The following is a 26,717-nucleotide window of genomic DNA, read 5'->3' on the forward strand; positions in this document are numbered from 1 at the left end:
GAGGCTCGGATCCTACAGACAATAGCCTCCATCACTACACAACCCCAATTTGTTGCTAAAATACAGTCCACCCTCTGCAATGAAAGAGGCAAGAGGTCCTGAAAAAAGTAGGTAATTAAAGACCGTATCATAATACATATGCACAAGGGGACTGAATTAAAGATGCACAAGCAACCTTAAATCTGACATTTCCTCATTGCTGAGAGTTTGACTTAGCAACTTCAATGTTTTTTTTAACTTGGGAGGTCCGAGGGGTTAATACAATTTTCTAGGTTTTAAAAAGGCAAACTGAAAAAATCAGAAATTCCATCACATGGAATCATATTGACACCTGCATGGCTGGAACCTTTAGAACTACTGCACAGACCTCTGCTACTCAAGCTAACAGAGAAACTGACAGCAAACGTAAGTTGTCATCCACTAGAGGTGGATGAGACACACATTTTGCCAGTGGCTGGGTTTCACAGATATTTGCTAACACAAAAAATGTTGAGACTCAGGAATCATGGGTTCTATTCCAGATTCTGGAGGGGAGCGTTCCCTTGTGGTCACAGACCTTTCTTCTCCTGTCCCACCCAAACCTGACCCATTCTGCCCACCCTCTCAAGCCTGTCCCTGTCCTATCTCTTCCTCACAGCTCGTCTTAGTTTTGCCCTTAACTCCTCATCCTAGCCGGTCCCAGTCTCCAACTCCCACACTCTTCATCTCAGTCACAGTCTGCTTGCCCAGCCAGCCCCACTCGTTCTTCCCCACTCCCAGCCTTCCCACCCGAGGTTCCTTATCCTAAACGACTCTCCTCCCTGCAACATCAAGTTCTTGGCCCCTCTGCATTTGAGTCAGGTTGCTTACTCCTCCATACTGCCAGGATGCCAGCAGTGGGAGAGGGGAAGGGGAGGCAATAAGAACACAAGAGTGACATTTTGCCTGCCCTCAATACTGGTATCCAGTGTCAAAGAAGCCACAGAAGCCAAAAGAAGCAATTCAGGGAAAGTCCTACATAGCCCTGACAGTCCTGGGATGGAGCACGCTCAGTGCAGATGGAATAATCTCAGAATTCAACTGCCAAATGGTAACAAATCTGTACTGACCATGTGCAAATGGATTTTTCAAATGTTAATAAATCTGTGTGTTTTTTCAAAGAAAGAGTGAAAGGTATACCCCTGACACATTAGTAAACCCTATAACAAATATCAAGCCCTTGTTCCAAAGCATGGCGATGCTAGATGAAATGGCTGTAAAAATGTTTTTAATGAGCAAAAGAACATATTTTTCCTTAATCTCATTCTTGGAAATTGATCAGCCTGAGGCAGACACCCAGTATAGAAAATTTTCTCCCAAACAGTAAAAATTTATCAAGGTGACAAGCACCTGAAAACAGGGTCTTCTAACAGGAAGTTCCAGGCAAACTTAACTTTAGGTGGCCAGTTTCACCTTTAATATATATGTGTAATACTAACTCACACAAATTGATTTCATATCTGACAGAAGATCTTGTACTGCACTAGGTCATAACCACAAAATAAGGATTTGTGACTGTGTATGTGATGGGAATAAGAAGAAATCTGTCTTATCAGTATTATTAACAATAAATAACAGCAGAGGCTCATGCAGATTTGATTTTATTCTCACACTCTGACATACAGGCAATACAAGCATCAGCTACTCACAAGCAAGTTCTACCCAGTTTGCATGGCTTATAAAAGCAACTAACAGAAGGTACTTCTGATGGGACTGCTATCTTCAAAAAGCTATCAAAACATAGCTCAGGCTAGTGATGCTAAGGATTGATTTAAGTAGGTAAGGGGTAAAAGATTTTTGAGAGACTTGGGAAAAAAAGAACCTGGGAACTTCACAATAACTTAATCATCACCACAGCGACATGTATCTGAATAACAAGCCCATGATAATACCAACTTTTTGAATTACTTTGCGTCTCAACAGAGGAGAAGATGGTGTGGTATAGTAATCTTGGGGCTCTAGAAGAGGAAGACTTCTACCAGAACTTCATCTAGTCTCAACATCTCCCTTAGGTATCCCTAGTCTTTTACACAGAATGAATACCAGTGAATGGAACAAACTATGAAATGCATTGTATGCCATGCACTGGAACAATGCTATGAAAAATGAACATCTCCTGATTTTTCCAAATATACACTGATATCGCAAAGTCATTTGATCATTTTTTAATCTAATACCAACCTATTAAATCAGACAAGGAACGTTATATAATTTTGAACTTTTAAAGAGAGAATCGAATTTCCCTATTTTATTATATTTCCAGGTTAGGTTAGCTTCGGCTCTAATGAAGAAGCAGCTAGCTAGAACACTTCTGATATGTAGCTTCTTTGGCAGACCTCACTTTCAGGAGTATATTCCTCTGGCATAGGGAATCTCAATTTTTTTCACAACATGGACTACATCTCAATACAAAGATTCTCTCGTGGACAACCTGCCCTACCATTCATAAATGTGTGGGTCATGTGGCAGCTGTTGTTGGATCTTTACATAGAAAACAAATATTAGAAAAATATTTAATATATTTTTAGGTGCGGTTTAATGAAATTTAGCAGTCGAAAATAGGGAGAAGGAGGCAGTACCATGTGACCAGTCAATTCTCCATGGACCACAAGCAATTTCTCTGTGGCCCACAGACCATAGTTTGAAAACTTTTGCTCTAATATAATCTGGGTCACTTGGTAAAGTGGGTTCATTTGAATAACCTGCATTTTAATACAGCCAGATGCAAGGTCATTAATCTAGCAACAGAGAATGTAGGTCACATTTACAAGATGAGGAAGCATATCCTTGAATGCAGTGACTCTCTAAAGGATTTAGAGTCATGGCAGGTAACAAGTGGACAGGAACTCCCAGTGTGATGCAGTAGTTAAGAGGGCTAGAACAATCCTTGGATGTACAAGAAGGAGACTATCAAGGAGGGAAATGGATAGGGTAGTGAGAATATTACTGGAATACTGTGTACTGTTCAGTCTATTTAGTTTTTCCAAGAGAAGGTTAAGACATGACTTGGTTGTGGTCCACAAGTACCTACATGAGAAGGAGATATCCGAGAGTAGCTTCAGGGTGTTATATTGAGAACCACATAGTTTCTGTTTTGGTGTTTTAAATGTACAAACCATCCACTGCCAGTATCTAAGTAGAAACTCACCAGAAAATATCCTAATAGCTCACAGTCACAGTAACAGACCATGAGCCATGCATATATTACCTCTCACTTTACGTGGATAGGACTGGTTACACAGTGTATCAATACAGTGATTTCCATAAAATATTAAATACAATATGTTTGCATGATATTGTTTCTTGTATAAATGCCTTCTCTACAGGTATCAAAATCTAGTACTGCTTTTATAACTATCTGTGAGACTTTCTTGGGGTGCTCATCTTTACTACTGTCACATTGTCTGATGTCTACACCGGGCATGGGATGGCCTGAATTTCAGTTTACAAATTATCATTGTGAAAAAGTGACCAGCCACTTTTTGGTGAGAATACTTTCTTTCAATTACTTGACTTGGTAGAAAGCTTACTATGAGATAATTTTTTGTTATGCTATTAGAATATATTAAAAAACCCTCTTTCACACATTTGAGAAGGAAGAGAAAACTTTTTCTATCTTCCCATACTGTCCAGCTATCTTCAGTCTCACTCATAGAAAAAGTGAACCATAAGATTTGTTGTCTGCATTTCTATTGAGTTCTATATATTAGTTTGCATATAGTTATTGAAAATGAATTTATGAAAAAGAATGTGTCATAGTGCATTCATTTGTTGGCCTTTTGCCCAAGTGAAGCCTCTGCTCAGATCACAAATGAACACAAGTTTGGGACCCTAGACTGGGCAATGGTTCCATATCACAAAGCTACCTCCAAGTCTGGTGTGACTGTCAGATTTGTTCAGGAAAGACCTCAAACTCCATTACCAGGGATAACACAGGACAGGAATTAGTTTAAGATGCATTGGAAGATGGAAACCAGGATGGAAATAGCAGAGAAGACAGCAGATCAAGGCAAGGCACCTTTACAGGAACCTTGTGTGGAGCCCCAAGACTGGAAGACAAAGGGATGATGTAGGTCAGGATGGAGGTGTATTGGTATGTCTATGTCTCATTCTACAGTGTTATTAGCACTTTATGTTTTACTTTCATTAGGATAAATTTGCAAAAGCACTAAGTAACTTAGAAGCTTTGGAAAATGGGATTTATTCTTCTAAGTGACTTATGCACTTCTGAAAATTTAATCCCTAATTGCTAATATCTAACCTCACAGTGTAACATGTAATATGTACACATAAATAAATAACACAACACTTGTGGAGATCCATGCCAAGGGACCTGTTCTGACCCAGCGATATTCCTCTTCATATTTTTCAGAAAACTGCCATTGATCCCAGTCTAAAAATACGGGTCCATTTTTTAACTCAATGAAGCAAAAATGGCAAACTTTGAACTAAATCAATGACAAAAGGCCATGACAACTCTGGTTTAAACCTTGTGGTAGATGTACTGTACCATTCCCCATGCAACTAAAATAGTAACTCTAATACATTCATCAGTCACATATTATAATAGTCATATTATAATACTCATATTAACTGAAACGAGATAATGGGATGTTATTGACTATAGCTATCACACATATAAACACAGCTACCATTTTATACTGGTTCATGCTGTGCCCAGATGAAATGCACAATATTAGTGCAATGGCCTCCTTAATTGTGCCATGTCATGAAAACAACTATAAATTATAGATTTAATTTGAACCATTATGGCTTTTCAGAATATATTTTGAAAGCACGTGTGAGGGTAGGTGCACAAACCAGCGTGTGGGATCTGTGTGAATACCAGCTGCACACCGCTTGTAACTCATAGGCATTGCTTCTTTCTTCTGGGCTCTATGACTGACATGAGTACAAATTCCATATAGCTATACATAGAAAATTCTATTATGACACTAAAAAGGATACAAGGCAAAAGACACATTGCAACATTACATGCTACAGTATATGAAAGCTTAGCTACTAGAAGCAAACAGAATCACAAAATGTTGCTCCCAGGAATTAAGTTCTTAATGACTACTAAGTGTGCCATGCGTGCATAAGGTACTTTACCAGGGATGTGCTAGCACTAACGAGTTCAATAATTGCACTGAAATTAATACACTGTAAAATAGTTCAATTAGTGTTTTTGGTTTAAGATGTGAATCAACTAGGAATACAATGGAAATAAATGAATTCAGCAGCATAATGCATTTTATTCTGGGAGCAAGCAGCTGCACTTCGTACCACACTTTTTCACACTGCTCAACATGCCAGAATCAGCATGCCTTCACCACAAGGTAAATACACTCAAAAGCAAGAAACCAAGTAGAGGTGCAACAACTGCAGATCCTTGAAGATGCTGTGTTGCAGTAACTTCTCTGCAGTTGGATCATATCAATATGCCAAACTGACAGGAAGCCACCTCTCTTTTCACACATCGACTCAAAAAGCCCAGTAGTGTAAGACTATAAAGAAAATAAGCACAACACACAGAACACACACAACAGAACAAATGTGGAAATTAAGGTTGGAGCATGTGATTAAGTAGGAAACTGAAATATGTCTTGACAATGAGAACTCTCCAAAGAACACCACAAAGAGTCAGACTGTGATAAGTTGTTAAAAAATAGAGATGTGGTAGGACCCGCCCTGTTTATTTCTTTCAAACCAAAAACAACAAAATGGAATGTAGGCTAAAGATGAGGCCTGTAATGTGGTTATTAAAAGAATATGCAAAACATGCCAACACAAAGAAAAAACAAGCAAACTCTTTCATTTGAGTTGTTTCAATAAAAGCTCATGTAATAAAATGAATAGGAACATACAGCATAAACTACCTCTAGGTACTTCACTGGAACAGTACGGTAACTTTAATGAGTACTGTATTAGAATTAATCTGGATCAGCAATGCAAAAAAATCAGGCATTTGGTCATTGTTAATGGGAGGCAAAACTACAAGAGCACAAAGTATTGTATTGTAAAAACTTGTATTTTACAGAAAGACTCTGTGGGAAGAGAGGCTATTAATAAGGTTGTAAATATGGAGATAAAATGGCAGCACACAGACTGGTAGACACAGAGGACATGTCACAATACAAAACAAATTAACAAAAAGAGAAAAAAAGGACGGTGAACAGCAGACCGAGTTTGATTTCCAAATGTAATAATTGGATACATCAATGGTTCCACGACAAAATAAAAGTCTAATGCTTATATTTAATTTTATAATTCCTGCAAAGAAGTTAGTGCATGAGTCACAAGAACCAATAAAGAAACAAAATGATTCTATTTCTCTCCTCTTTGAAATTGGGGGCTCATATATAAATATGCATATATATATATATACACACACACATAGACACATGAATATATATATATATATATGTACATATATAGAGAGAAAGATAGACAAAGGTGTTATCTTCCTGAGTTCTTGGCAAGGAATTAGTCCTGAAGTTAGAAGGAGTGAAGGTAGGGTTGAGGTTGGAAGGAAAGGTAACGAAGAGGGCATACCGCTTTCGGCTTCTGCAAACGACAAGAAAAAAATTGCAAATCAAACACTTCGATAAGAAATCAACTGACAAGAAAACAAAAGCAAAAAAACCCTTTATTGAAAATTCTTCAATGACCATAACATTAAAAAAAGGTTTTTCTGCTGAGAATGAGGACAAATAAATGGAGAGACAAAGAGACTATTTAACAGAGGAGTAAAACATAGGGTGCATGAGGGAAGAATGTTGGTTAGGCCTTCATTCTTGCTTACTCTTGCAGGAAGAAAAAAAAGGGGGGGGGAATCCAAATGGCATTGAGAGATTAGGATGGGGATTCTCTGTGTGTCTTTGCAATTTGCACTGATGTGGTTTCTGAATATTCAATAACTTTTTTTCTGTCATGATCTCAGACAGATTCTCTACATGCCCCTTTGGACTAATTTTTTTTAACACATGAGATGATGCTTTTCTGCAACTGGTTTAAGAAATAGTATTTCAGAAATAAACTTTGGGACTACATCATAGAAACAACAGTAAATCTAAAGAAGTGTTTCTCAAGCATGTTAACACCAAACGTATCCAGGATTATTAGCCCAAAAGTAGAATACGTTATTTCAAATACACTAGCAGCTAACTCAGATTTTGATCTGACAGTGGAATCAGCTAGAGTGCACCTCTAGGGAATTCCATTTACTTAAGTAAGATTCTGCACAGGTGCATGGATCTATGGTAGTGGATTTCAAATCAGGATCAAATTTTTAAATTGAGCAATCTCTTAATATATTACAGTTAGGTTCAGTTTTTATGTGACTTTTCAAATTCCATAAGGTAAAATATAATTATGCATTAGATTTATTATGAAGAATTTGTAAGAAGCATAAAATACGGTCTATATAGTTTCACCATTTTTGTTTCATAAATTATATTTTATATTCACCATGTGTATATGGCTGTATTATTTATAGTTGGATTTGCATAAACTATTGGGTTTCTTTTTTTTTTTTTTTTTTAAGAAAAGCCTTTTTAAAGATCTTCATTTAAAAAAGAGAATTTAATCATATTCTTCATGAAATAAAATACATCTTTAAATTTCAGTGTGAAAAAATAAGAAACAAAGGTAAAAAAGGATCATGAAATATGTACACAGCAAATGATTGCTTAGGGAAATGGATGTTTACACTATGGCTGAAACTGTGGCTGTACTGAAGTCAATGGGAGCTTTGCTGTTGATTACAGTGGGGCCAGGATTTCACTATGTGTCTCTTAAAACTGCGTACAGTAGTATGTCCCATCCTATGGTTCTTGCACAGGAAAACTATCACTGACTTCAAAGGGAGTTTTTCTGTGCAACCATAGGAACAGGTATATAATTTGCTTATAAAAACAGATAAATAACATGTATTATTAAAAATAATAATGGAAATCAGGGAAAAAAATGTTGTCATCTGGTTTGTTGTGCCGGACTAGTACACAAAGAGAGCTTCCAGTCACTGCACAGAGTGAGTAATTCTTTGACATGGGTCCCTGTGTGTGCTCCACTTCAGGTGTGCATGCGCCCGTGCACCTTTAAGCAGAGATTTTTGGTAGCAGTACCCGTTTGGCCTGCATATGAGCCCCGCACATCCTTGTACCCTGTAACGAGGCTATATAAGGCCGCATGAGTGAACTGCCCTCATTTCCTTCTCTACCACAAAGTCCCACAGAGGTAGCTCCGAAGCAGAGGGGAGGGAGGGTGGGTAGTGGAGCAGCCACAGGGACACAAATCTCAAAGAACTCGTGTTACTACACAAGCTGTGTAAATTCTTCTTCTCCTTCAAGTAGCATGCCTGTGAGTGCTCCACTTCAGGTGACTCCCTAGCACAAGGGTGGCCAACCTATGGCTCCGGAGCCACATGCAGCTCTTCAGAAGTTAATATGCGGCTCCTTGTATAGGCATTGACTCCAGGGCTGGAGCTATAGGCGCCAACTTTCCAATGTGCCGGGGGTGCTCACTGCTCAACTCCGGCTCTGCTACAGGCCCTGCCCCCACTCCACCCCTTCCCCTGAGCCTGCCGTGCCCTCGCTCCTTTCCCCTCCCTCCCAGAGCCTCCTGCACGCAATGAAACAGCTGATCGGGAGGTGTGGGGAGGGAGTGGGAGGGAGGGGGAGGCACTAAAATCAGCAGGGCTGCCGGTGGGTGAGAAGTGCTGGAAGCGGGGAAGGGGGTGGGAGCTGATGGGGGGCTGCTGACGTATTACTGTGGCACTTTGGCAATGTACATTGGTAAATTCTGGCTCCTTCTCAGGCTCAGGTTGGCCACCCCTGCCCTAGCAGTAACCCCTTAAGGAGGTGGGAGTTTTGGAACAGAGTCCATCGGTGAAGAAGGAATTGCATGACCTACTGCAGCATCTGATCTTGCAGTGTGAACCAAGACACAATGGGCAGAAAACATATGCACCAATGACCACATTGCAGCCTTGCAGATTTCAGCAACTGGAATGTCTTTGAGTGGGCTGCCAACATAGACTATGATCTAGTAGAACACACAGTCTCTTGTAGGGGAGGCAGAACCTCAGCAAAACAATAAGAGGCAATAATGCATATAGAAATCCATATAGAAAGTCAATGAGTGGAAACAGAGGCTCCCCCTTGACCCATCTGCAATAGAAACAAAGAGTCTATGGGTCTTCTTGAATGGCGTAGTTCTGTTGAAGTGAAAGGCTAATGCCCTCTTAACATCTAATGTATGGAAGATAGACTCCTGGGTAGGCCAATGTGGCTTCGGGAAAAAACAAAACAAAACAAAAGGTGACTAGTTTGGTTAATGTGAAACTCAGCAGAAACCTTAGGTAAAACTTTGGATGGAGTCCTAACGATAGCTTCCCCCTGGAGAACACAGTAAACGGAGGGCCTGCAATTAAAGCCCCCATCTCTGCAAACCTTCAAGCAGAAGTGATGGCCACCAAAAAGGCCAACTCCATAGACAGATGTAATAGTGAGCACATAGCCAGTGGCTCAAAGGGCTGTTTCATGAGATGGTTAAGAACCAGGTTGAGATCCCAAAGCAGCGTCGGGGCTGTAATCTGCAGAAAAAGACTCAAAGACTTTCAAGAATCTTGCTCTGCTCAGCTGACCGAATATTCAGAAACGGACTACTGGCACATGGAAAGCTGTTATTGCCACTAAATGAATTTGGATGGAACCACAGAAAGGCCTCAAATTTTCAATTCCAACGGGTAATTCAAGATTGTGGAACAAGATGACTAGATAGGTGAAAGATGGCACCAAAGATTATATCTTCTCCATTTCTGAAGATAAGTGAGTCTGGTAAACCCTTTTCTGCTATTTAAAAGTACATTTTGTACTTCCGATGAACAGGTGGCCTCTAGTGGAAAACCACTGAGGAACCATGTTTGTAGTTGCAGAATGTTCAGATTGGGATGAAGCGTCTGACCTGCATCATGAGACAATAGTTGAGATTTGATTGGGAGCCACCAGGCAGGGCAAGAGCTGAGTTTAATGAGGTAAGAAACCAAACTTGTCTTTGCCAAGTTTGCACAATCAAAATGATCTTGGCTTGGTCCTACTTGATCTTGATGAGGACCTTCAATGGCAATGGAGTTGGAGGATATGCATAAAAAAGGCTTTTTGTCCATGTAATAAGGAGAATGTCTCCTAGAGATTGGGGATCAAGTGCCCCTCTGCAACAGAATTTCCTGTACTGTGTGTTGGCTGCCATGACAAAAAGGTCAACCTGTGGACATTCTCAAGCTAGGATTTTTTTTTGAAGACTCAAGAATCCAACTCCCATTTGTAATTTAGGGAGAAATGTCTGCTAAGGTCCTCTGCCATGTTGTTTTGTGTTTCCAGAAGGTAAGAAGCCGAGATGATTATCTGATTGGCTATGCACCAGTTCCAGCTTTATCGCTTCAGTTCAGTGTCGGGGGAGCACACACCCTGCTGATGACTGATAGAATACTTGAAAGCTACATTGTCTGTCATGATCTTCATGGACTTGTTTTTGAGTAGGGGAAGAAAGTGAAGGCAAGCAGTTCTGACCACTTTTAACTCCAATATATTGATGAGTAAGCATTGTTCCTGTCATGACCATTTCCATTGGTCTATGTAAGGACCTAAATGTGCTCCCCATCCCAAGAGGGAAGCATCTGATGTTAACACAATGATAGGGGGATTCTGGTTGAACAGGATTCCTGCACAAACCTTGGAAGGATTCTGCCACCAGGTGTCTGACTGAAGGAGCCAGCTGGACACAGATATTTGTTTGTTCAGACTGTGTTTGTTGGGTACATAAAGTGTTCTATACCTCTCCAGGAGACATCAAGGATGCAACTTGTGTCACAAAAATGCAAGCTGCAATGTGTCCCAGCAGTTGCAGATATGTCCTTGCTGAAACTTGAAGGCTCAGCTGCACTCTTTAGATAAGGTCCTTTAGAGCAAGGAACCTGTCGAGAGGGAGATAAATTCTGCCCATTATCAAATCTAAAAATTCTCCTATAAAGAGAATTTGCTGTGTAAGGTCAAAATCAATGTCTCAAGATTTATCTGCAGGCCTAGACTTTGGAATAGTAAAGTTGTTGTTTGAACTGTCAACCAAGCCTCCTGATATCATTGTCCCTTGAGGAGCCAGTTGTTGAGCTGGGAAAGACTTATTCCTAGATGATGGAGGTAGGCAGCTACGACCACCGTGATCTTTGAGAACACCCTTTGGGGTGGAAGACAGGCCAAAGGGTAGGGCCTGATACTGGTAATAATTGTGACTGTGAAATGAAGAAATCTTTTTTGAGTGGGATTAATTGTTATGTGGAAATAAGCGTCTTTGAAGTTGAGGGTCACAAATCAGTCCCCAAATTCCAGGGAGGGAATTATAGCTACTAGGGATACCATTCTGAATTTCAGATGTCTGACATGCTTGTTCAATGGTCTGAGATCTAGTATCAGCCTCCAATCCCTGTTTTTCTTAGGTATCAGAAAATATATTGAATGAAACCTTTTATCCTGTGTTGAAGTGCAACTGGTTCTATGTCTCCTAGACTTAGGAGCAATGAGATCTCCTGTGTCAGTAATTGATCGTAAGAGGGGTCCATGAAGAGGGACAGGGAAGGGGGGTGGGAGGCGGGATTAAGGTAAATTGGATAATATAACCCAATGTAATGGCCTCCAATACCCATTTGTCCATCGTTATAGCCTCCCATAGTCAATGGAGTAGAGAGAGGCAGAGCACCTGAGAAATTCTGGTCAGTGGGTGGTTTAGACTCTTGACCAAACCATCAAAATTGGCATATGGATGATGTTGATGGTTGGGATTAAACAGTCAATGTAGTTGTAGGCGGCTTCTTTGAAAATATCAATCTCTTAGCTAGTGGTTATAGTGGCCTATGGAAGGTGGAAAAATCGAACAGTGTGAGGTCTCTGTGCTGACTGAGATCTGCTAAATTTTCTCTTATTTTCAGGTGTGTATATCCCCAAAGACCTAAAGTGTGGCCCTCAAGTCCTTTAGTATGAAGCGAGTCATCTGTGGAGTCTGCAAAGAGCTTGTGGCCATTGAAAGGTAAACCTTCCACTTTAGATTGTACTTCCCACAGGAATCTAGACAACTGAAACCAGGAAGCTTGTCTTATCACTACTGCTGCGAAAATAGATCCAGCTGTAGGGTCCATTGTATTGAGTGAAGCCTGCAGTGATATTTTTGCAAAGAGCGGACACATCCTTTATCATGCTGCTCAGACTGTTCTCAGTGTTCCTGTGGCAAATGGTCAGGTAGTTCAGATAGTCATATTTTGACCTCAGCACCTGGTGGTTCGGTAGCCTGAACTGTGAGGTTGCTGATAAGTAGCTTTTACAACCAAAAAGGTCTAGACATTTCTGGCCCTTATCATAAAAGGGCCCACTTGGGCTTTGGGGTATATTGTCTGCCCCTTTCATTGACTGTGTCCACTACCAGAGAATTTGGTACTGGGCAAGAAAATAAAAACTCAGAATCCCTGGTCAGAAAGTAGTATTTTTTTTATCAGCCCACTTGCATGGGGGGGGGGGGGGGGAGGATTGCTGGAGTTTTGGCTGGCTCAAAAAGGGCTTCATTAATTGGCAGTGATGCCTGTGCTGCGGTAGAACTGTGCTATATGTCCAAAAGCCTGTGCTGGGAACCCTGGACGTCTTCCAGGGGAATTTGCAGGGTGTCAGCAACCTGTTTTCATCAGGTCCTGGAATTGCCTAAAGTCTTTCGGCTAATGAAGGCAGTTGTGGCATTACTGCCTCATCAGGTGATGACAAAGAAATATTTGTAAGGGGTGGGGGGGGAACTCCTTCTCTGCCCTTGCCTCTTGCTCCTTCAAGGTCTCCTTTGGCTCAGAGTGGAGAGGATGGATGGGTAGTATCCAGGAACAAGGGATTCTGTGTTCCTGAGAATCATGGTCCCTTGAAATCGCTGGTGGTACATTGCCCGAGGATCCCAGTGTGACACTGGCAAACCAGGGGCCTGCTCTTGTCAAGGACTGAAATTCATTGCTGTAAACCACTCTTTTCGCCTGTGTGTCAGTATGGATACTGAACTTATAACAATATGTTTAGTGTTTAGATTTTATGAAATGCTTGTAAATTGCTGCATGCATTAATCTCATTTATAATATCTTTAACACATGATTTAAGTTTTTGCTTTATAACTGTAAAAAATGGTTGCCCTGAAACCATCGATCTGTCAGATGAGATTGTCTCCTGCTGATTAAAAAGGCCATCAAAACTAAATGGGCCATTGTGGGACATCACGATACAAAGACTTTTTTAATTGCCCCTTCACACCCATGTAGAGGTCTACATGGAAAAAGGCTCATCCCATCAGCTTTGATTCTGGAAGGAGGACATAAAGATAGTGAACAAGAAAATTTTTCATCTCTTTTGCTTTTTGAACTTTGACAGGGCTGGAGCTATGAAACAGAAGCAGAGACCCCCAGAGTGAACCTGGATTAGCCCTAAAAGACATTCAGTGCTGACAGATCGCTACAATTCTGTAAGCTTTTCGAACCACAGACTGTAACTCATTCGTGTATATTTGTTTGTCTGCTTTAACCTGTATTTCTTTTTCCTAATTAATAAATCGTTAGTTAGTTTACTATAGGATTGGCTACAAGCATTGTCTGATGTCAGATCTGAGGTACAAATTGACTTGAGGTAAGTGACTGCTCTCTTGGGAATGGAGGCCACCTGAATCTTTAGTGATCTTTGGTATATAGCAACCAACTATTACAAAGTCTAGCTTGCCTCAGTTGCAAGATAGTCCTCCTGGGCATTTCAGTCTGTTTGTGATTCCATGATAGGACGATTATAGCGCTTCAGTTCACATTTGTTACCGGGTTGGGGATATTGAATTACAGAACATACGAACAGTTTGGGGTATCTGCCCTGTTTCTGACAGTCTCTCCATGGGTTGGCACTTATGGTCGTGAACCACTTTAGACAGTCTGCCACTCAGTAAGGCCAGTGAGGGGAACCAAAAGCCATGGTGGGGGAAGATATCCAATTAATGGTCACCCCAAATATTTGTAGGCAGGGGTCTGATATCCTGCTTTGTTGCATCTGCATCAGAGAATAATGTCTTCTGAAATAAAGTGGAGAGCCCTGAACTGAAAGTTCAGAGTCTGAGTCAGAATGCTCCTCCACATATTGTATGAGAGGTGGCAACCCCTCTTCATGGATAGTAGAAGTTAGGAAAGATGTAGGTCTCACAGAAACATGAGCAGTCAGTGACTCAGCAGACCTCAATACGGAGAGGTGTCCAGAAATCACAAGGAGTGGAGACTCAGGCTCATTCGGGTACCAGAATGTCTGTGATACCAGGAGCACAACAGAACTTGATACAGGCACTGATGACATTCTAGATGCCATTGTCCAAGGCATTGATGTGAGTACCAAGGGGATGGTGGATTAAACTGAAGCCACTTTCTTGGTAATAGTAGTCTTTGGTGCTGAGGCCTTTACCACTGTAGTATGGGACTTAGTTGAAGTGCTTCATGGTACCTGAAGTGCTCAGAGCCTCACAAGCAGCCATCTCAGGGCCTCCAGTGACTGAATCTTCTTCAAGGAGGAACTTGCTGTTGTTCTCCTCTTATCCCCTCCTTCATGTTAGAGTGGGAAACTCTTGGTATCACCAGCGCAGTTGTTGGTACCTCGCTCATAGAGCTTGTCAGAGACCAGGGTTTTGAATGCCATCTTCACCTTGGAAGCTCTCGGTGACTGTAATCTCAATGTCGACAGGGCACTAACAGCTTGTACAGGTGGGTTTTCTGCATCTGGTCAGAAGCCAGTCTTAAAGTTAGCTCCATTATTAAGAGCCTATACTTTATTTCCCTGTTTTTTGGGACCTTTCCTTAAAAGAAGTGTAGATCTTGTACTTGCTGGGAATATGAGCATCTCTCAAACAACAAATGCACTGGGAGTACCCGTCACTGATGGGGATTACTTCTTGACAAGAGAGGCACCTTTTAAACCCCAGGGAGACCAGCACCCCAGACAGAAGAAAAAATGTTAGGGCCCCTCAATAGAGGAGAAAAACAAACAAACAAAAATATGTATATGTATTTTTTTTAAAGAAAAGAGAAAAACAAATGGGAACAAATGTTCCCACATCTATAAGATACTAAACCTACTACTACTAAGAACTATTAATGCTAAGAATACTAATAAAACAGGAAACAGGTGCACACTAAATTCTGTCTCTGGCTGAAGGAGGTTCAAAAGAAACAGAGTGTGGTTTGCCTGCGAAGCCCTATATAGCCTCGGCGGGATGGGGCACAAGTGTGTGTAGGATGTATGCATGGGCTGAACAGGCACTGCTACCAAAAATTTCTGATAAAATTTCAGGGGTACATGCACACCTGAAGTGGAGCAGCCACAGGGACACTACTCAAAGAAGTAACCTTTCACTGGCCCTGAAAAAATTGGTACTGGAGCTTCAAAATGTTTCCAGACTCAGGAACATCATGCTATAATGGTTGTCGAAGCAAGGGCATCTAGTTAAAGATTTTTTTCTCTGAACATTTTTGTTGCCATCGAATGTGAACTATGGAGAACTTCTTAAAAGTTTCACAAAACAAGGAGGAAAGTTAATTTGTACACCTCCACTGTGGACCCCTCGCCCAAGAACTGTGAGAAGCTGGCTTCAAGTTCCATGGTATAGGCAGCTTCCCTATTCACACTGAAGAGGAACTACCAATTAAGGACCAGTTAAATGCTGAAGACATTAGAATTGGACGAAAAGGTCTGATATTTTCACCACAATCAATAGCAACAAAAAATACTGATGAATAATGAATGCAATAAACTGACTCCCCATGCTTAAAATCCGGTTATTCTGATCACTGTCTTGCTTTCTCATCTCTCTGCTTCAGTTTGGGCATGACTCTAGGAGCCAATATTCTCAAGAAACCCTAAAAAGTAAGAAATGAATGGTTTCTACGATTACATTTCTGGTTAGACTAACATGTTCCACTTCAGCAATGCTCTTAAACACATGCTTAATTTTGAGATTCCATTAAAGTCAATGGGATTTCACCTGGTTTTAAAGCATAGCTTTCATTTAATTTATTACATTCATTATTTACTGGTATTTTTAAGCACATTCTTAAATACTCTGGTTAACTGGGGCCAAAGTATATGGTAGAAATGCAGGACGGCATCAGAAGTATGTGATACTGAGGTCCAGGATCACATGAACAAGCAGAACTATAAATTAAGGTTACATGTCACTGGGAAGTGGTTATTCCAAGCTTTCTAATGAAATGAAAATATTCTAGTTATGGTGGTTCACAAGGTAATTATTCTTAAAACAGTTCATCAGACCAACAGTACTATTTTGGCACTAGTTTAGCAGAGCAAAAGCTAGCCCTCCAACTAGTGGATTTCTCTACTGGTGGACGTTTACAACAAATACTGTTCTCTCACAGTCTCAAAACTGTTCACTCATCCTCATTAGTATTTTATTTTTTCCTACAAATTCTTTTGTCCTCACTTTCTACCATATTTCTTTACTATGAACTTTTAACTTTTGTGACATTAGGTAATGAGTATATATAAGTGGATGCTCTATCATGCTGTGTTACTTTATTTGACTTTTCTATACCATCTTGTGAATAAGGACCATTCCAACTCCCATTGAAGTTGGTGGAAAGGCTTCCATTGACCTACATGGGAGATGGATGCTCTCCAAAATTATTGAAGAAAAACTACAATATCAACACTTATGTCACAGAATGAGAATGGAAGCAATGACAGCAAAGATTTGGGTATGAATTCTTATTGAGAAGCAGTATAAACCAAGAACTTCATGTAAATAGTTACCAATAATGTTTCTATTGTATTGTCCTTTCTAGTAATGGATGAAACTGATCAAACATAAAAACAATAAACTGTTCGCTTTACACCTGCTAATGCAGAATGAGGCTATTCATTGGAAGGTATCTATTTTAAGATAAGCCAATAGGAGTTGAAAACATTTCAAAATTCTGACTTAAAAGAAGGGTCCCCTTAATCTGCAGTGGTATTAGACAAAAAGAAAATCCAGCATCATACACCATTTCACATATTACTTGTCAGAGGACTGTAAAAAAAAGAGGGATGTAAAATCAGACATTCAATGGGAGCTATATTTCAACTATCCACATAACAAGTGGAAACATTCAGACTGTCTTGGATGCCCCAAGACTTTTTTAATAGATTCTATTTAATAAGAAAAATGGATATTTAGGGATGATTAAACATTCTTTAAACAAATAATTAAAAAATATAAAAACATGTCCAAAGTTGTGATACATGGTTTAAGAAGTGAACTGGTTGTTCAGGTGAAGTATAAGGCTATATCTACACTGTACCGATGCAGCTGTGCCACTGTAAGATCTTTTGTGTAGTCGCTCTACGCCGACAGGAGAGAGCTTGCCCGTTGACATAATTAAACCACCCGCAACAAACGGTGGTAACTATGTTGGTGGGAGAAGCTCTCCTGCCATCATAATGCTGTGCACACTACCACCTATGCTGGCGAAACTTATGTCGCACAAGGGTGTGTTTTTTCACACCCCTACGCAACATACATTTTGCCGACAGAAGTGGTAGCGTAGACATGGTCTAAGGCTGTATAAACTCAACATCACCTCCATCTTAGGTTTAGGTGATCAGTTACCAAAAAGACATGATGACAGACTTCTACGTATGTTAACAGTTTTACTACAGAATGTTGTAATGGATTTGTCTACAGTATGTTGATAACATATTTCAGAAATAATTAATACAGTTTGTAAGTCCACAATTACTTTGAATCATGCCCTTTTAGAGCACACTGGTAACAGACCAGGAGATTTTACCACCATCTCAAGTAACAATGAATGTGGTGTGAATGCACAGATGGAGGTATTGATAAATTAGAAAGAATTTTGACACCAATACACATTAAGCTGGGACTCTTTTTAGCTCTCATACACAAAACAAAACAACTCTTTTTCTGTCTGTAAATTTTTGTTATTAGCTATACAGATTTTTTTCCTTCAATTTTTGGATGGAGGGTAAAATTAGCATATTTGGATTTTCTAACTAAAACAAATCCTTCCCAGCTCAATCATATTATTTATACACTCTCACACACATATATGATACATATCTATAGCTGTCGATTGTATGTATACTGTCCAAACCTTCCATGTTTATTCTAAAAGTAGCTTTCTCATCTCATTCATTTAAAACTGTGATGCAGAGAAATGCATGCAGTACATAATACAGCGCATATTATCATGAGATTGTTGCAATCTTTTATTCCTGACGGTCCAGTAAAATAAGCTACTTTTCTGATTAGAGCAGATTGGCTCCCTTGTGAGGTCAGCCAGGGCAAAAAAAAGGTGGAAGCCATTTGTTTCACTGATACCAAGTGACACTTATTGAAGTAAGTTGTACATAAAACTACCAGCCTTTCTTCCAACAAAGTATTTGACATAACGTTAATTCAGGTGAAGAGAGGGAGAGAGGCAGAGCCTGCCAGTATTATGTGAACTGGTGTAAAGTGATGCCACATTAATTATGCTTTGAAATGCTTTCATGTGCATAAAAAGAGCTATGTTCATTCAGAAAAAAAAATGAAAAGACCAAATTGTCCATGGTGCATACTGAAAAGCTGTCAAATTTTGTAGTCATTAACGTACCTGCTTTCCCGTTTTTCTGACTTGTATTCTATGGCTATCATTAAGAGCTTTAGCTTTGCAAACACCAGTCTGCAGGAAGAAAAGAAGTCAAGATTCAGTACTTCTTCGTGATTATCATCCTATATCTAGTATTGGTCCAACATTTCAAAATTCTACACTTTGTGACGAAAAGACTTTCATGAGACTTTTTGCTAAAAACGTACAAAATTTCTCAACTGGCTATAGATATAGCACTTATCAAGACCTTTCCTTGTGAAGGTTAACAATAGCCACCCTCATTCATATATCACTCTAGCAAGTTGACAGCACCAGCATCACTTTTAATTAACTAGTAAAGGACACAATACTCAAAACCAAACACGTGCTTGTTTTGTATTGTGGATATCTAGGGCCAAGTTTTAAAATCTGTGTTGGAATTTAGCTATAGGACTCCTGTTGCCAGTACTGCACATTCATTAGATAATATACTTTCCAGTATTAAAACCCTAAACACAGACGGATATACTAAAGTCAATATTTGCCAATTATTACCTCAGTTAGCAAAAGTATCTCCTATTTTAAATGTAGGGGGAAATGTGTGGAAAGGCAAATACTGACTTTTTAACAAACACCACTATAATTGTGAAAATCTGTGAAAGCCATTATTTATTAATACATTCCAGGAAGCACCACCTTTACACCAGTGTGTCCCCACTGAGTCCAACACCCAATCAACTATCTTCCTAAATGCAGTATCAGAATTATAAAATAAAACATACGGAAAACCAACTAAAATTCTTAGCTAGGAAGTATTTGAATTCCATTTTCATCACTCAAATTTAAATGAATACTAAGTTACATGCGTCCTTATGCTATTAACTTGTGGAATGAGATTCACATATTTTTCTTGGAGTGTTTCTTTTATGGGTTTATCCAGTTTAAAGAACTTTACCCTTTTACAAGTATGTACTTAGGACTGTGTACAATGAATGTACCTAGTACACCATTCTTGTACAGTAAATGTCGAAAACATGGACAGTATACTAAGTAAACTAAGTGGAAAAGGTGCTAAGTACATAATCGTAAAAGAACAGAGTTCTTTAGACTCCCACAAATCAAACCTCCAAGCAGAAAGATGCAACATGAGGGGAGGCTACTAGACACTACATTACAGAGCCAGATTTTCCTGTCCGTACTGCTTAAGCTGCATAAAGTGAACCACAAGCAGAGAGAAAATTGCAGTAGTGAATTCCCCTTATATAGAGAGAATTTCTGACCAGCACAAAGCTGGTAGAGGTGGCTCTGCAGCTTCCTATGCTGGAACATCCCACTTCTCCAATTGTAAGTGAAGGGAACGTGTGTGTTGAGGTCGGAGAGCATGCCGGAGAAGCCATTCAAGAGCAAAGCTGTGCCCAATTCTCCACTGGTGTAAATTAAAACTGTGATCGGACCCCACCCCAGCCCACGAGCTTTAACTTATACAGGGGCTAGATAGTTAAGTCTGAGAGAGCTACAATTAGCTCCCTGTCAGCTGGAAAGTGGCATAGTGTAGTAGCATCGGTATACAATTCACATTTACAGTACTTAATATTCAAATTAACTTGCATGGCTAAAAGTGTTTTTAAGCTGTAACAATAAATATTTTGTTACATGTACTTGCTTGTGCAATTCAACAACTGCCCAGGCAAATCTTACTGCCTGACCACTTCTGGAAACTGATAAGACTAACAAAGTATGTTGCTGGCTGCAAAATAATGTCAGAAACAGAAAAATGCCATTTGTCGCACAAAGATCTTATAGTAGCATAAAGTGCTGTAACAAGAAGTTAGATCACTTTCCCTCCCAATAACGATTACACAGAGGTCCACAAAATTAGACAATGACATTACAGGAAGCCTTAATCTCCTTTTTGTACTGTGAGCATCATCTGTTAACTACAGGAGTTTGAACACAGATGTTCATGAACAAAGGCTCTTAAGAAGCTGAGTCCAACTGTTTCTACCTACCCAGAGGGAAATAAATTGTTCTTGCCACTAAATCAGCCCTTTTGACTGGTAAGGCTAGTAATTGGCATAAATTAGACATGGAAACCTGCTGTACTCTTTGTATATTAAAGTATTGGGATATGTATGGGTATGTGTGTATGTACAGATATCTCCTATTTCTAAGGCACCTATTACCATGGTATCTGAGCAGTGGAACACAAAGATGTAATCTTTGTGAGCTATTAATATACACAGAGCATTAACATATAAAAGGTATTTTATAGAACAAGCTATTGGGTGGGAAAGGGTTTTTCTTTTGGTATATCTTTTTTCTCAAAGCCAGCTCTGGCCATTTACATTTTCTACAAACTACCTTTGACTAAGAACCAGATCCTACCCTCAGAAAAAATGAGAGCATCTCCCATTTACTTTTTTCCAAAAATCCTGTCGCAGTTATCAAAAATATGTGCATTGAGATTTTATTTTCTTGTCTAATATTAATAACACATGAATAAAATTCCAATTGATAAACAGATTGACTGTAGTCTCTTAAATTAAATAAAGCATTTAGAAATGCTGGAATTATTTTGTATATATATTATTTTTTGTTGTTTGAAATTGATTGTACTCTGTGTGGATAATTCTGGATGTTAAAGTAGGTCTAATGACTGCTGCTTTCCCTTTTATCACTTAACACAAGCATTTCCAAATACTTTGTGTCCTTTAAGAGTCTGATAAACAGAAATTTCAAATGCTTCTTTCCTGCTGGATAAAGACATTGTCTGAAAATATTGTGAGTTCAGCAAGGCTCGTATAGTGGAGTGGAAATTACCACATTGCATACAATCCATGAAAAAAATACCACGGACAGCTTATTAAATGCAGGGTCAGCAGCCCACTACTTTATACTGACAGGGAATATGGGACTTTTCTGCCTTCCTCTGAAGCAATGAACTGAGATCAGACATTCCGATTAGGGGCTCAAACCTGTACGGTGTAGCGCATTCTAGCTAGATCCAGCAAGGCACGTAAGCAGGTACTTCAAGCATGTAAGTAGATCCATTGACTTCATGGAACTAATCATATGCTTAAAGGTAAGTACTTGCTTAGGTAATTTATTGGCTCACACCAGAGTTCTCAGCACCGTGAAAACAGATCTAAGTGAGCACATCCCATATATTTCCAGTAAATGCAGAGGGTGGTAGATTTCTGTGCTTCAATATGTGAGAGATACTGTGCAGTGTATAATTAACTATATCATTGTTATTAATATCAAGCCAAATTATATGCCCTCCCTTCCACTTGTGAGTGGGAAGGGTCATAAGCAGCAGAACCTCCCTAAGTTCTGCTGCAAGAGAGCAGGAAATGAAGAGGCCCTGCGACAGGGGCACTCAGTTTCTCACCTATGGCAATGAGAAGGGAAATTCTGCAGGTGGAGTGAGGCAGGGGCATGGCCAATGAATGACTATGTAGAGCCACTTGTCAAAATCCACAATGCCAGGGCAGCGCAGGGACACAAACGCTACTGCATCATTGGGGTTACAGTAATGGCCATGGAGCAGCTTCACTGTTGTTTTGCAGCTTACCCCCCTCCACTCCACCCAAAAAAAGGTAAGGGGGACAAGAGAGGGATTCCATTACCTCAATAATTTTTAATCATCAATCATCACATTGTCACAAATTTGTTCACAAACATACATTACTGAAGTCTAAATGGGAAAAGTGGTTAAACTGAGAATTATAAGAGGCAAAACAGAAATTTCCATGTATCCTGACAAGAGGTGAGGGGAAAACAAAAAAATCCAAACAAAGGACATACCGTGAGGTGGATCAAGAAATATGTAAGCCTATCCGTATTGACCGGTAGTCATACAGAAGTCCTAAGACCTGATTCCCATGCATTTTACACCAGTGTAAATCAGTAGCAGTGCCGCTGGAGTTACACCAAGGTAAATGAGAGGTGAATCAGTCTACTGGGGAGTTCAATATAATCTATTATACAGACCTTAGTTAATGGGGCATTAACAGTTCCATGTCAAATTAGAATTTTAACTACAGTCTCAGCTGTGAGAGACACAGAGATGCCATATTTTCAAGGCACGTCTTCTGTCCTAATCCCTTCTGACCAATAAAATGAAACACAATTAGCTTTTATATGTTGCAAGTGATGAATGGCTGATTGAAAAAAAAATACCCATTGACAGAGTCAGCGCATGGAAAATGTTGTTCGTGTTCATAGCCAAAGCATGGAAGTATGCAACTTTTCATTTCCACAGCCTGAATCCAATAGATGATTTGGAGATAAATTATCTGAAATTGGTCAAAATATTTTACTACAAACAAAGTCGAATGGCTTCGCACAGAAACATTTTTAACGTAATTTAGCCCTTCAGTTAATACTTTCCCTGATGTCTTGGGAGATAATACATAAATTCTCATTCCTTTCATGGCATTATTGCTAAAACTCATGATAATGCTAAGTAGCTTCATCCCTGCAGGCTCACTGTAGGGACCACCTGGAAGAGGCCACTGTCCCCGACTCTTAAAAGGGTCTTCTGGCTCAGGGACATATACAACATAACCCAGCTCTAATCATGCAGTGGGAGCAGGAAACAGCTATCAGCAGGATCGTGTGCAGTGACTGAGAAGGCATGTTTTCAAGGGAAGCACTGATGGGTTCCCGTGGGACTGATTTGCAACCAGGGATCAGTTTGCACTCTGGGGATCACAGAGCACCTATCAGGTCCTGTTCTTCACATAGTTAGCTTCTGGCAGGGGAAACAGTCGTTCTGCTGTTAGTTTCAATGATAGAGCAGGAGGCCCACATTCTGTGGGCCTGATCCAGAACCCAATAAAAATCAATGAAAGTCTTTTCGTTGGCTTCAGGGAGGTTTGGATCAGACTCCATCCCCATATAAAACCATTTTACGATAGTGGTGGTAAGTGATCCACAGAATGTGGCCCCAAGGAGCCAAAGAACTAGCCTCTTTAAATCATGGAGAGTGGAAAGGGTTCATGGCCAGAAAGGGTCGCCATTTAAAGATATTAAAGGTAAATGTGGGATTGTTCCATGGTGATGAGAAAAGTGGGTGGCTGTGGAAGGGACCTTGCACACCCAGATGTAAATCTGAGTCCACTTTCATTAACGCTACACAAATAAGGGTGGAGAATCACATTTTCAAGACAACCCAAATCTATGGCCATATTCAAGGGGGTGCCACAAGTCATCATAAATATATATTTTAACAGTTTCAATTAAATCAGTGGTGGTTGGCAAGGGCACGAGTAGGTGAGTTGAGACATTTGCTGCCAGCAGTCATGAATCTGAGAAAAGGCTGTCATTTGGTGGGTGGTAAGAATGATGCCTTAACAGTAAGCATATTTGGTGTCTTATCTGTCAGTGCTCTTAGTCAGAAAAGGGAATCTAAAAAAATGACATTGTAGGGTTTCATATTCATTTTCTCTCCATAATTTCCAGATCAAATATTATTTCAGTTTACAAGTCAAAAAATTATTTTTTCTATCCACCAGCTCTGCAATGAAAATCAAACTGTATTCATTTGGCCTTTTTGCACCATCTGCAACAATGATGGTTCTGCAGTCCAAATTTAGCTGACAGATTTGCTGGTGCATGAGACAGAAAAAAACCCAACACACCCTTCCAGCAATTTTGTGCAATTTTATGTGGTTTCACACCCACAAAAATCAGTTATAATTTGGTAGCTTTGAATTAGTTTCTCTTTTTATGTGGGATGGAGGGGTGGGGATGGTTGAGTTCTTTCAAGCTCATAAGGAAATTAAAAGGGGAGGCAGAATGCAAATCCATGAAAATTGAAATTTCAGAAAAATATTTACATGCACCTTTGTGATGTGAAATCACTGAATTTCACACAGCTTTAACCACTGGCAGGCAATGACAGTGTAGTATATTATTATCTATAAAATTTATTGTATTAATTTTATTAATAATGTTTATATATTGCAGTAATTCCTGTAGGCCACAACCAGGCTGAGCTCCATTGTGCTAAGCATTATAGAAACATATGGTTATGACTGGGTGAAACCTTGTTATGGGTTGAGTTAAAACCCCATTGAGATTGGTAGGTGTGAACTCACCCTCCAATTAGCATAACTGTAAACATAAACCCACACCTAAAACAAAAGGTGTGTGTGAACCCATTCAGGAGCTTTTGCTGTGTATTGTTTTGGGTTGGTATGGATGGGCAGGGAGAAGATCACACAGAAAGTGAGGACAGGTCTATACTACAAACTTGCATTGGCTGTGCTGATGCAGCTGTGCCACTGAAACGCTTCTGGTGAAGACGCCTTAAGCCGACGGGAGAGAACTCTGCTGCCAGCTTAATAACTCCACCTCTGCCAGAGATGGTAGCTAGGTTGGCAGGAGAAGCTCTCCCACGACATAGCGCTCGCTGCACTGTGTGTGTATCTGGGGGGGGATTAAGGTTGGTATAACTACATCGCTTGGGGTGTGGATTTTTCAAATTCCTGAGCAATGCAGTAATACCGAAGTAAGTGTGTAGTGTAGAACTGGCCTGAGGTCAGACACAAACAGACTGAGGGAGAGAGACAGCCTTAAGGAGTAGCTGAATGGACAGTGGCTGACCCTGGAGAAAGGTTTTGAGTTGGGGTGTGTGATGGGGCGCCTGCTCCACACTGGGCTCTAAGGAGTTAATAGAGCCCTTGGGAGGCTGTGACCAATCAGAGAGGGGCTGGGAGGAGCAGCCAATCAGGATGGGCTGGCCCATATAAGAAGGGCTGCAGAGCAGAGCAGCTTCAGTCACTCCCTGGAGCTTGACGAGGGAGATACACTGGCTGCCTTGCAGGCTGAAGACAGTGAGCACCCTGAACAGAGCAGTGCTGCAGACAGACATCTGGGGAGCCAAAGGCAACTCCTGGCAGGCTGAAGCCCTGAGGCAAGGGCAAAGAGGATGCTGGGGCCATGGGGAAGTGACCAGGGAAATCTACTTAGGATTTGGAGGAGGCAGCGCAAGCAGTGGCCAACTACGGGTCCCGGGGCCAGGACCCGGAGTAGTAGGCAGGTCTGGAATGCCCCCGGCCTCCACTCACCACTGAGGAAGTGGCTGGACCAAGGGACTGTGATACTGTCCCCCAGAAGGGGGGAGCACAGAGTGCAGCACAGCCAGAGGGCTGTGTCATGAAGAGGATGCCGCGGTCCTGGGAGTGACATGGGTCCCTGGAGCAGAAGTGACAGTGGTAAGACACCACCAGAAGAGGGTGCACCAGCTAGCAGAGCTGATCCCCAGGACATCCAGCAGGGGGGTGTCACAGTAGTGAGTCGCACCCCATCACAGTGTGCAAGCTGAAAACTGTTCTCTTGGTGCTGTAAGAAAAAGCAGTTTCTGGCTTTTTGATTCCTTCTGTGTTCAGAGACCCAGGACTTCATAGATTCCTTGTAAATAAACAAAATCATATTAAAAAGATACTTGGCTATCACCAATTTCTACTTCCTACTGGAACACACCTGGGAACCAAAATTTTGAATAGGAACTGTGGTTAAAAAGGAGCAACAAATAATAAATGACAGTCCCTGTCCCAAAGAATTTACAATCTTAGCTAACCATTTCCCTGCAAATGTGGTTGGTATGTTTGGGGCTAAAAATGAAGGGAAATGTGGGGGAACCTAGTCCCCCTCTCATTCATATTTAGGTAAAGGAATAGGCTTCACAAACAGATGTAATATATTCAAAAAGGGGGAGTTCCCTTGAATTGAATATCTGTCTTCCAAGACCTCTACATATTCTCAAATTGATTTATGGGGCTGTTGTTGCACAATTCTTTCTAGCGCCAATTAAAGCAAGTAGGAGTGGAGTGTATTGGCTCAGGGTACAGCTGCTGGGAGAAGGCACAGCTCTATGACTCCACCTATTGGAAAGAGTTAGGCACTTAGGGTATGTCTACACTGCAAGCTGAGAGCATGCCTCTCAGCCCGGGCAGACAGACTCACGCCACCTTGGCTTGAGACAGCACATTAAAAATAGCCGTGT

The 26,717-nt window shown here is 40.5% G+C and overlaps 1 protein-coding gene across 10 annotated transcripts in view; it reads right to left on the reverse strand.

Annotated features, from left to right (window-relative positions):
• KCNMA1 (potassium calcium-activated channel subfamily M alpha 1) overlaps window positions 1-26,717 on the reverse strand; it is an 844,585-nt gene that overhangs the window by 142,929 nt on the left and 674,939 nt on the right. For 6 of the 10 annotated variants that reach the window (XM_074958656.1, XM_074958655.1, XM_074958652.1 and 3 more), the window contains exon 16: window positions 18,728-18,796. In XM_074958656.1, coding sequence (XP_074814757.1) covers window positions 18,728-18,796 — 69 coding nt within the window. Of the gene's footprint in view, window positions 1-6,573; window positions 6,586-18,727; window positions 18,797-26,717 lie in introns of all 10 variants that reach the window. The other 4 variants (XM_074958654.1, XM_074958653.1, XM_074958650.1 and 1 more) reach the window with 1 other exon arrangement.

Source organism: Natator depressus, chromosome 7 (genome assembly GCF_965152275.1).
Source record: "Natator depressus isolate rNatDep1 chromosome 7, rNatDep2.hap1, whole genome shotgun sequence".
NCBI lineage: Eukaryota > Metazoa > Chordata > Testudines > Cheloniidae > Natator > Natator depressus.